Genomic DNA, 12229 nt, shown 5'->3' on the forward strand with positions numbered 1-12229 from the left:
AATCTGTAGGTGCACAAGCATCCAAAAATTCACACAGAAGCAGCAGTGATAATCAATCTATATGAAAAGTCCCTTACAGCATATATTTATTCATATAGATTGCTGTAGATTATATTGTAATTTTCTAAATTTTGTTATCAGGTGTTTGGTATTTTTGGCACAGTTGTTTTCGGATACACTACTGATACTGTGCTGCCAGTGTTCTCCTCTAGAGAGCCAGGTTAAATGCATGGACTCTAATCTGGGAGAACCAGGTTTGATTCCCCACTCCTCCACTTGCAGCTGCTGGAATGGCCTTGGGTCAGCCATAGCTCTTATCTGGGAGAACTGGGTTTGATTCCCCACTCCTCCACTTGCAGCTGCTGGAATGGCCTTGGGTCAGCCGTAGCTCTGGCAGAGGTTGTCCTTGAAAGGGCAGCTGCTGTGAGAGCCCTCTCAGCCCCTCCCACCTCACAGGGTGTCTGTTGTGGGGGGGAGAAGATATAAGAGATTGTAAGCCGCTCTGAGACTCTGATTCAGAGAGAAGGAAAGGAAAGGTCTCCTGCGCAAGCACCAGTCATTTCCGACTCTGGGGTGATGTTGCTTTCACGTTTTCATGGCAGACTTTTTACAGGGTGGTTTGCCCTTGCCTTCCCCAGTCATCTACACTTTTGCCCCAGCAAGCTGGGTACTCATTTTACCGACCTCGGAAGGGTGGAAGGCTGAGTCAACCTCGAGCCGGGTACCTGAAGAACCCAGCTTCCGCCAGGGATTGAACTCAGGTTGTGAGCAGAGATTAGGACTGCAGTACTGCAGAGAGAAGTGTGGGGTATAAATCTGCAGTCTTCTTCTCATTATTATTATTATTCAGGGGGGTTTTCTGCAGCAGCAACACCTTTGCCTATTAGGCCACACCCCCTGATGTAGCCAATCCTCCTGGAGTTTACAGTAGGCCCTGGACTAAGAGCCCTGTAAGCTCTTGGAGGATTGGCTACATCAGGGGTGTGTGGCCTAGTCGGCAAAGGAGTTCCTGCTTCAGAAGAAGCCCTGCTCTTTTCTTTTCCTGCCATCACTTTCTCAGCTTGCCTTCCTAACTTCCTGTTCCTTCGATGCCAGGCCTGGGACATCACCACACGGACCTTTGCCTACACAAACCACACCGTTCTCCCCGAAGCTCTTGAGCGCTGGCCAGTTGACCTGGTGGAGAAACTGCTCCCAAGACACCTGCAGATCATCTATGAAATCAACCAGCGGCACCTGGACGTAAGTTAGGCTTCCCTGGTCGGGCTCCGGTTTCGACGGGCGAAGCGGAAAACTGCAATTATGGTGCAGTAGAATAATTCGCCGAAACCACTTCTGGGACTGTGAATATTTGTCACTTGAGGCTCAGCACCGCTTGAGTGATAATGAGCTGGCTGGATGAATGGTTTCTTTTACTATGAAGCACCTTTGTATATATTGACTGGGAAGCCAAAACTCTCCAAGGCAGTGATATTCTGTATTCTTGGTGCTTGGGGGTCAAGAGGGGGAGGGCTTCTGGAGTGCTGGCCCCACTGGTGGACCTCCTGATGGAACCTGGGTTTTGGCCACTGTGTGGCACAGTGTTGGGCTTGATGGGCCATTGGCCTGATCCAACATGGCTTCTCTTAATGTTCTTATATCTGGGGCAGTGATGCTCTGTCTTCTTGGTGCTTGGGGGGCAACAGTGGGAGGACTTCTGAAGTTCTGGCCCCACTGGTGGACCTCCCGATGGCACCTGGGTTTTTTTGCAACCGTGTGACAGTAAGTGTTGGACTGGATGGGCCATTGGCCTGGTCCAACATAGCTTCTCTTAAGTTCTTATATCTGGGGCAGTGGTGCTCTGCCTTCTTGGTGCTTGGGGGGCAACAGTGGGAGGGCTTCTGGACCTCCTGATGTCCCATGGGTTTTGGCCACTGTGTGACACAAAGTGTTGGACTGCATGGGGCACTGGCCTGATCCAACATGGCTTCTCGTATGTTATCTGGGGCAGTGATGCTCTATCTTGGTGCTTTGTGGGGGCACAGTGGGAGGGCTTCTGGAGTTCTGGCCCCACTGGTGGACCTCCTGATGGCCTCTGGGTTTTGGCCACTGTGTGACACAGCGAGTTGGACTAGATAAACGCTGGATAAACATATGGAGCAGAGGTTCATCAGTGGCTATTAGCCACAGTGTATTGTTGGAACTCTCTGTCTGGGGCAGTAATGCTCTGTATTCTGGGTGCTTGGGGGGGCACAGTGGGAGGGCTTCTAGTGTCCTGGCACTACTGATGGACCCCCTGATGGCACCTTGGGTTTTTGGCCACTGTGTGACACAGAGTGTTGGACTGGTTGGGCCACTGGCCTGATCCAACAGGGGTTCTCTTACGTTCTTATGTCTGTGGCATTGATGCTCTATCTTCTTGGTACTTGGGGGGCAACAGTGGGAGAGCTTCTGGAGTTCTGTCCCCACTGGTGGACCTCCTGATGTCCCATGGGTTTTGGCCACTGTGTGACAGAAAGTGTTGGGATTGCATGGGGCACTGGCCTGATCCAACATGGCTTCTCTTATGTTCTTATATCTGGGGCAGCGATGCTTATCTTGGTGCTTTGTGGGGGCACAGTGGGAGGGCTTCTGGAGTTCTGGCCCTACTAGTGGACCTCCTGATGTCCTCTGGGTTTTGGCCACTGTGTGACACAGTGAGTTGGACTAGATAAACATTGGATAAACATATGTAGCAGAGGTCCATCAGTGGCTATTAGCCACAGTGTATTGTTGGAACTATCTGTCTGGGGCAGTGATGCTCTGTATTCTTGGTGCTTGGGGGGCACATTGAGAGGGCTTCTAGTGTCTTGGCCCCACTGATGGACCTGCTGATGGATCCAGGGGGAAATGGCCACTGTGTGACACAGAGTGTTGGACTGGATGGGCCCTTGGCCTGATCCAACAGGGCTTCTCTTATGTTCTTATGTGACACGGACTGGATGGGCCATTGGCCTGATCCAACATGGCTTCTCTTATGTTCTTCTGTGACACAGAGTGTTGGACTGGATGGGCCATTGGCCTGATCCTACATGGCTTCTCTTCTGTTCTTATGTGACACAGTGTTGGAGTGGATGAGCCATTGGCCTGATCCAGTATGGCTTCTCTTATGTTCTTATGTGACATGGACTGGATGGGCCATTGGCCTGATCCAACATGGCTTCTCTTATGTTCTTCTGTGACACAGAGTGTTGGACTGGATGGGCCATTGGCCTGATCCAGCATGGCTTCTCTTATGTTCTTATGTGACACGGACTGGATGGGCCATTGGCCTGATCCAGCATGGCTTCTCTTATGTTCTTATGTGACACAGAGTGTTGGACTGGATGGGCCATTGGCCTGATCCAACATGGCTTCTTTTATGTTCTTCTGTCTGAGGCAGTGATGCTCTATCTTCTTGGTGCTTTGGGGGGCACAGTGGGAGGGCTTCTGGTGGACCTCCTGACGGCCTCTGGGTTTTGGGCTGCTGTGTGGCTTGATCCATGTGGATTTCAAGGACTGCCGGCTTCTGGTGGTGTCTGGTGTGTTTCCCAGAGTCAGTGACATGGCTTTTTCCCTTCTTCCCTCACTTTCAGAAAATCGCAATCATGTTCCCGAAGGACGTTGACCGTATCCGGCGCATGTCTCTGATTGAGGAGGAAGGGGTCAAGCGCATCAACATGGCACATCTTTGCATCGTCGGCTCTCACGCCGTCAACGGGGTTGCGAAGATCCACTCGGATATCATCAGAACTCAAGTGTAAGCATCGTTGTGTCCTTTTTGTGCGTCTAGGCCTGGGTGGGGCATGGGAGAGAACGGGTGAGTTGGGCATTGTAGCCGTATCTGAAGAAATCAGCAGCGACTCACCAAAACGCCTCCCCCTGCCACAAATTTCGTTAGTCTTTAAGGGGCTCCTGGTCTCTGGCTCTTTTCCACTGCTGCAGACGGACAAACACAACTCCCCATCCTGATCTGCGCTTGAGCTATATCTATATCTACATCCTGATCACGATTCCTGCTAAGCCATTGGAGTCTTGCGTCCAGGGGTCATTTTGTAGAAAAATAGGTGGTGGAGCTCATTAGCATAACTCATTAGAATATGCCACCTCCCCCACCAGCCAAAAGCAACCTGACGCAAGAAAGGAGAGCCCTGGGCTAGTGAGGCCTGCTTGAGCTGGCTAGAGATCCAGCATATGCCACCCCCCACCAGCCAAAAGCAACCCGACACAAGAAAGGAGAGCCCTGGGCTAGTGAGGCCTGCTTGAGCTGGCTAGAGATCCAGCATATGCCACCCCCCACCAGCCAAAAGCAACCCGACGCAAGAAAGGAGAGCCCCAGACGAGTGAGGCCTGCTTGAGCTGACTAGAGATCCAGCATATGCCACCCCCCACCAGCCAAAAGCAACCCGACGCAAGAAAGGAGAGCCCCAGGTGAGTGAGGCCTGCTTGAGCTGACTAGAGATCCAGCATATGCCACCCCCCCACCAGCCAAAAGCAACCCGACGCAAGAAAGGAGAGCCCCGGGCGAGTGAGGCCTGCTTGGGCTGGCTAGAGATCCAGCATATGCCACCCCCCACCAGCCAAAAGCAACCCGACGCAAGAAAGGAGAGCCCTGGGCAAGTGAGACCTGCTTGAGCTGGCTAGAGATCCAGTATATGCCACCCCCCACCAGCCAAAAGCAACCCGACGCAAGAAAGGAGAGCCCCAGGCGAGTGAGGCCTGCTTGGGCTGGCTAGAGATCCAGCCAGCCCAAACAGGCCTTGCTCACCTGGGGCTCCCCTTGGTGCTCCCCTCCCCAGTCAAAAAGGCCAGCAAGCCCACCCACCACCCAAAATCACATAAGAAGTGGAGAAAGGGTGGTGTGACAAAGCCCCTGGTGACTGGCTGGCTGCCCGCTCTCGTAATCCAAGGATTATTATATAGCTGCACCTCCTATTCAATGGACAAGGTAGGTGGGTAGGAGGAGGAGAACCCTCAGAAAGGTTCAGGAGCTGTGTTCCTTTGAGCTCCTACTGAATGCAAGGCCTGCTTGTAAGCAAAAATTCTTCTTTGCGAGCTACTGGCATTAAAGTTGTGAACTGCTGCATACATTAGCTTGCTCTGGGGTTATCCTTCCTGGGCTCAGACAAAAATGTGTGAGCCGGAGGCTAAAAAAATGTGAGCTAGCTCACGCTACCTCAGGTTAGACTGGGAACACTGGCCCTGATCTATATTCTTCAGCGGTCTGAAGTGAGCCGTGACTCATGAAAGCTCCTTCTCTGCCCCCAGTTTGGTTCGTCTTGAAGGTGCTCTTGGACGCTGCAGTTTTCTACTGCCACAGACATACTAACGTGGCTACTCGTCTCGATCGGTTTTCTCCCTTCCTGACAATCTTAATGCCCGGAAATTGGCGGTGAAGCACCGCGCTCCCCGGGCTCTTGAAAGGCTGCCCCCATCAAACCGCGCTGGAGGCTGGCAGCTCCTATGCCCCTCCCTCCAGCACCCTCATGATTAGTGCAGGGCAGCAGCGTGGAAAGGAAGAGTGAGCCGCTGCCTCCTCCTCACTTCCATCTTGGAGTGGGAGGAAGTGGGGAGGAGACAGCGGTTTGGCTGCTTTTTCAGCGGCTCGCTCGTCCTTCCTGCCGCTGCGGCCCCAGCACTGATCGGCCTGAGTGTGCCGGAGGAAGGGCCTAGGAGCCTCCAGCATGGTTTTACCCGCCGATCAGCTGATTGGCAGGGGGGCAGCCTTTAAAGAGGCTGGGGAGCGTGGCCCTTCACCGCCAGTTCAAAGGTTAAAACGCTTGGGGCTCTTTAGCTTGGAGAAACGTCGACTGCGGGGTGACTTGAGAGAGGTTGACAAGATTATGCATGGGATGGAGAAGGTGGAGAAAGAAGTCCTTTTCTCCCTTTCTTACAATACAAGAACTCGTGGGCATTCAATGAAATTGCTGAGCAGTCAGATTAAAACGGATAGAAGGAAGTCCTTCTTCACCCAAAGGGTGATTAATATGTGGAATTCACTGCCACAGGAGGTGGTGGCGGCTACAAGCATAGCCAGCTTTAAGAGGGGATTGGATAAGCATATGGAGCAGAGGTCCATCAGTGGCTATTAGCCACAGTATATATATATGTGTGTGTGTGTATGTATATATATGTGTGTGTGTGTGTGTGTGTGTGTATATATATATATATATATATATATATATATACACGCACACATATATTGGCCACTGTGTGACACAGAGTGTTGGACTGGATGGGCCACTGGCCTGATCCAACATGGCTTCTCTTATGTTCTTATGTGGCACGGAGTGTTGGACTGGATGGGCCACTGGCCTGATCCAACATGGCTTCTCTTATGTTCTTATGTGACACAGAGTGTTGGACTGGATGGGCCATTGACCTGATCCAACATGGCTTCTCTTATGTTCTTATGAGACACAGAGTGTTGGACTGGATGGGCCATTGGCCTGATCCAGCATGGCTTCTCTTATGTTCTTATGTGACACAGAGTGTTGGACTGGAGGGGCCCTTGGCCTGATCCAGCATGGCTTCTCTTATGTTCTTATGTGACACAGAGTGTTGGACTGGAGGGGCCACTGGCCTGATCCAACATGGCTTCTCTTATGTTCTTATGTGATACAGAGTGTTGGACTGGATGGGCCATTGGCCTGGTCCAACATGGCTTCTCTTATGTTCTTATGTGACACGGAGTGTTGGACTGGATGGGCCACTGGCCTGATCCAACATGGCTTCTCTTATGTGACCCAGAGTGTTGGACTGGATGGGCCATTGGCCTGATCCAACATGGCTTCTCTTATGTTCAGTTCCCAGGCATTAAAATTGTGAGGGAGGGAGGAGGAGAGGCTGGGGAGGCAAATAGGGCTTTGCCTAGGGGGGTTGGGTGCGGGGGAAGGCCGAATTTGGTGCCCCGCCCTGCAGGTGCCCTAGGCAGTTGCTTAGTTTGCCTAGTGGGCGAGCCGGCCCTGCTCACACAGCTAGGAGACTTCCCAAGAGCGTGAGACAAAGCCATGAGTCATGACCTTCGTCCTGCTGCCTTCTTGCAGGTTCAAGGACTTTGCCGAAATAGAGCCGGAGAAGTTTCAGAACAAAACCAACGGCATCACCCCCAGGCGCTGGCTTCTCCTCTGCAACCCGGGACTGGCTGAATTGATTGCGGAGGTAACCAAATCCTTGTCAGCCCGGCAGGTTGGCTTCCAGAGTTCTGGAAACAAACCACCATTCGGAGACCACCATTTTGGCTTCGTTTATTGTATCCCACCTTTCTCCTCCATGGGGACCCAAAGCGACTTAACACTGTTCTCCAGTTTGCTGCAGTGCTTCAGTGCGTGATCTCTGATCTCGGAGAACTGGGTTTGATCCCCCACTTCTCCTCCAAATGCAGCTGCTGGTGTGACCTTGAGTCAGCCACAGTTCTCTCAGCGCTCTTCTGCTCACAGAGCAGTTCTTGAAAGAGCTCTCTCAGCTCCACCTCCCTCACAGGGTGTCAGGTGTGGGGGAGGGGAAGGGAAAGGAGATTGGAAGCTGCTCTGAGACTCCAAGTGAAGGGCAGGGTATAAATCCAACTCTTCTTCTTGAGTGCCAGTTTGGTGTACTGGTTAAGTGCATGGACTCTTATCTGAGAGAACCGGGTTTGATTCCCCACTCCTCTACTTGCAGCTGCTGGCATGGCCTTGGGTCAGCCATAGCTCTGGCAGAGGTTGTTCTTGAAAGGGCAGCTGCTGTGAGAGCCCTCTCCAGCCCCACCCACCTCACAGGGTGTCTGTTGTGGGAGAGGAAGGTAAAGGAGATTTTGAGCTGCTCTGAGACTCTTTGGAGTGGAGGGCGGGATATAAATCCAATATCATCATCTTCTTGAGTGCCAGTTTGGTGTAGTGGTGAAGTGCGTGGACTCTCATCTGGGAGAACTGGGTTTGATTCCCCACTCCTCCACATACACCTAATGATGTGGCCTTGAGTCAGTCACAAGTTCTCACAGAGCTGTTCATCTCAAGAGCAGTTTCTGTCAGAGCTCTCTCAGCTCCACCTACCTCACAAGGATGTCTGTTGCGGGGAGGGGAAAGGAGACTGTAAGCCGCTCTGATACTCCTTCGGGCAGTGAAGAGTGGGGTATCAATCTTCTCTCTTCTCTTCTTCCTCTCCTTCATATTTTGGCCCTCACAACAACCCGGTGAGGTAGGTTAAGCTGAGGGGGTGCGACTGGCTGAAGGTCACCCCTGCAAGCTGCCATGGCGGAACCCTGCTCTCCCCAGATCGTAATCCAAGACTCTTATGCTAGGAGCCTGCAGCCTTTCTGAGCTGGCAGACACCTCTAGAATCTTGACACTGGATGATGGGCAGCAGGAATCCTTTGCATATTAGGCCACACCTCCCTCATGTAGCCAATCCTCCTGGAGCTTACAGCAGGCCCTGTAAGAAGAGCCCTGTAAGCTCTAGGGGGATTGGCTACATCAGGGAGGTGTAGCCTAATATACAAATGAGTTTCTGCTACAAAAAAAATACCCCTGATGGCCAACCACAAAACGACAGGGAGTGAGGTGATACCTACTTCTATAGAAACTCTTCAAAAATTAAAGCAAAAGCTCTGTTTAATGAGATGCCTTCTATATAAAAGGTCAAGGTAGTCCCCTGTGCAAGCACCAGTCGTTTCCAACTCTGCGGTGACATCGCGTCACGACGTTTTCTTGGCAGACGTTTTGACGGGGTGGTTTGCCCTTGCCTTCCCCAGTCATCTACCCTTTCCCCCCAGCAAGCGGGGGACTCATTTTACCGACCTCAGAACGATGGAAGGCGGAGTCAACCTTAAGCCGGCGACCTGAACCCAGCTTCCACCGGGATCGAACTTAGGTCAAGCAGAGAGCTCGGACTGCAGTACTGCAGCTTTACCAATCTGCGCCACGGGGCTCTTTTGTCTCCTAAAATGAACACTGTTTTAAAATGGGGGGCGGGGTTTGCCTACGCACAGCTGACCTTCAGTCGCAAGCCTGGACCTGGCTGGCTTATCAGATCTCAGAAGCTAAGCTGGGTCAGCCTTGGCTAGTATTTGGAAGGATAAATTCCAAGGAATACCAGGGGTGGGAGGCAGAGGCAGGCAACAGCAAACCACCTCTGAACCGTTGCTTGCCTCAAAAAACGAGTCTAGCTCACCCCCTAGTGGTGCATAGTGCTAAAAGAGCTAGAGCTTCTGGCTGCCAGACAGTCTTAAGATCTCCTGGCGATACTATACGCAATGCCATACGATAATTATTGTTACCTTCAGTCACACTGTGAAGATTCTTGTGCTGTGGTGGCAGCTGCCGCCGAAGCAGCTTCTTAAAAATCTGCGTTGTCAATCAAATCTCCAGTGGCCAATCGGAGGCCCTGCTGGGCAAAGGCCTCACTTGGCCCCACCCACGTTCTCAAAGCACTTGGCGGGTGACTTACGCCAGAGAATCTTGGCAAACCTCCCTGGGGTGGGTGGAAGCAGCAACGGCAGTCATGGTTCAAGCACGAAATCGAGTCAGGATTTCACAATCTTCCCTTGTGGCTATCCCCAGGGCTTTTTTTTTAGCCGAAACTCCTTTGCATATTAAGACACACCCCCTGATCCAACCAATCCTCCAAGAGCTTACAGGGCCTGCTGGAAACTCCGCAAAGATTGGCTACATCAGGGGTTGTGTGGCCTAATATGCAAAGGAGTTCCTGCTACAAAAAAAGCGCCTGAAGGGGTTCGTGCCCTGCGTGCTGCATCGGCCGTGACATCTCCTTCCTCCTGCAGAAAATCGGCGAGGAGTACGTGAAGGACCTGAGCCAGCTGACGAAGCTGCACAAGTTTGTGCACGACGACATTTTCATCCGGGAAGTCGCCAAAGTGAAGCAGGTGAGGTGGAGCAGCTGGGAAGCCCGCGAGCAACGCTGCATCTCTCCTTGTCGGAGGGTTGTGTTGCGATGTGGAAGCCGTTTGACTCCGACCCTTGTAATAAACCCTGGGGAGCGTCTTTGTGCTGCAAGCAACTCTTCAGATACGATGGGCTTCCCCCCTGAGGGAGGGCATGATCGGCTCACAGCTGCCGTGTATCTGAGCATTGCAGTCTTCACGCTTAAGTAGTGGCTTTCCACGAGGAATCTTGAATTGCAAGTCTTTGGTGGATGCTCTGGTGGAGCTTTTTAGGCCCTGCTCAGTTTCCCTTTCACATGAACATAAGAGAAACCATGTTGGATCAGGCCAATGGCCCATCCAGTCGAACACTCTGTGTCACACAGTGCCCCAAAAAAACCAGGTGCCATCAGGATGTCCATCATTAAGGCCAGGACACTAAAAGCCCTCCCACTGTTGCCCCCCCCCCACCAAGCACCAAGAATACAGAGCATCCATGCCCCAGACATAAGAACATAAAAGAGTCATGTTGGATCAGGCCAGTGGCCCATCCACTCCAACACTCTGTGTCACACAGTGGCCAAAAAAACCCAGGTGCCATCAGAAGGTCCATCAGTAGGGTCAGGACACTAGAAGCCCTTCCACTGTGGCACCCCCACCAAGCACCAAGAATACAGAGCATCCATGCCCCAGACATAAGAACATAAAAGAAGCCATGTTGGATCAGGCCAGTGGCCCATCCACTCCAACACTCTGTGTCACACAGTGGCCAAAAAAACCAGGTGCCATCAGGAGGTCCATCAGTGGGGTCAGAACACTAGAAGCCATTCCACTGTGGCCCCCAGAAGCACCAAGAATACAGAGCATCACTGCCCCAGAGAGAGAGTTCCATCAATATGCTGTGGCTAATAGCCACTGATGGACCTCTGCTCCATATGCTTATCCAATCCCCTCTTGAAGCTGACTATGTTTGCAGCTGCCGCCACCTCCTGTGGCAGTGAATTCCAAGGGCTAATCACCCTTTGGATGAAGAAGGACTTCCTTTTATCAGTTCTAACCCGACTGCTCAGCAATTTCATCGAATGCCCACGAATTCTCGTATTGTGAGAAAGGGAGAAAAGGACTTCTCTCTCTACTTTCTCCATCCCATGCATAATCTTGTCAACCTCTTATCATGTCACCCCGCAGTTGACGTTTCTCCAAGCTAAAGAGCCCCAAGCGTTTCAACCTTTCTTCCTAGGGAAAGTGTTCCAACCCTTAAATCATTCCAGTTGCCCCTTTCTGGACTTTTCCCAGTGCTATAATACCTAATAGCAGGGATGGAATTCTAGTAGCGCTCTTTTGCATATTAGGTGCCAGTCCTAATATGTAGCCAGTCCTCCAAGAGAGCCTTGTGAGCTCTTGTAACTCATCTATTTCCTTCTCTGCATCCAAAGGCTCTATGTCCGAGGGCTCTATTTCCATTTCTGCTATCAATGTTAATAGGTCGTTGGTCTCTAGGTGAAACATCCAACATGGCTTCTCTTATGTTCATTGGCCTCTGAGATAAAATGTCATTAATCTTGTGGTAGGAGAGGGGAGGAAGAGGGGAGCCTGAGATTTCGTGTCCCCCAAGGGAGGTGGAACCAGATGTTCCTCACATGATCCTTCCCATCTGTTAGCAGCTTAGCACAGCTGGCAAGGTGAATTAGAATGTGCCCCACACAGTGGCCAACCAGTTCCCCTGGAGGACCAACAACAGGGCTTAGAGGCTGAGGCCTTCCCCTGATGTTACTTCCTGGCTCTGTTATTCAGAGGCTTAAGACCTCTCAGTGTGAAGGTTCCTCTCAACCGCTTTGGCTAGCAGCCATTGATAGACTATGGGCTTTTGTTTGTAGCAGGAACTCCTTTGCCTATTAGGCCACACCTCCCTGATGTAGCCAATCCTCCTGGAGCTTGCAGTAGGCCCTGGACGAAGAGCCCTGTAAGCTCTTGGAGAACTGGCTACATCAGGGGTGTGTGGCCTAATAGGCAAAGCAGTTCCTGGTACAAAAAAAAAAAGCCCTGGATAGATTTTATCCTCCACCAGTCTCTTTAATCCCCCTTTAAAGCTGCGTATAGCTCTCCCTACAGCAAACAGCGTATTCCTGTGGCTACGTCCTCTGACAGCAAATCCCCTTCTGTGTAAAGTAGTATTTCCTTGTGTCCGTCCTGAACCTACTGCTCATCGGTTTCATCGGAAGCCCTCGCGTTCTGCTATTTGGGGAGGGGGAGAAAAAGTTCCTTCTGTAAACTCTCTCTGCGCCATGCGGAATTTTGCAAATCTCTCATGTCACCCCTTTGTTGTCGTTTTTCTCAACTCAAAAATCCTGATCTCTTCAGCCTTTCTTCCTTGGG

The 12229-nt window shown here is 51.6% G+C and overlaps 1 protein-coding gene across 1 annotated transcript in view; it reads left to right on the forward strand.

The window, feature by feature from the left end:
• Nucleotides 1-12229, forward strand: part of PYGL (glycogen phosphorylase L) — an 88277-nt gene that overhangs the window by 53745 nt on the left and 22303 nt on the right. Inside the window, exons 10-13 of the mRNA XM_060261159.1 lie at nt 1096-1242; nt 3594-3757; nt 7044-7158; nt 9755-9856. Of these exons, the coding sequence (XP_060117142.1) occupies nt 1096-1242; nt 3594-3757; nt 7044-7158; nt 9755-9856 (528 nt within the window). The remainder of the gene's footprint in view (nt 1-1095; nt 1243-3593; nt 3758-7043; nt 7159-9754; nt 9857-12229) is intronic.

This window comes from Heteronotia binoei, chromosome 21 (assembly GCF_032191835.1).
Source record: "Heteronotia binoei isolate CCM8104 ecotype False Entrance Well chromosome 21, APGP_CSIRO_Hbin_v1, whole genome shotgun sequence".
Lineage (NCBI taxonomy): Eukaryota > Metazoa > Chordata > Lepidosauria > Squamata > Gekkonidae > Heteronotia > Heteronotia binoei.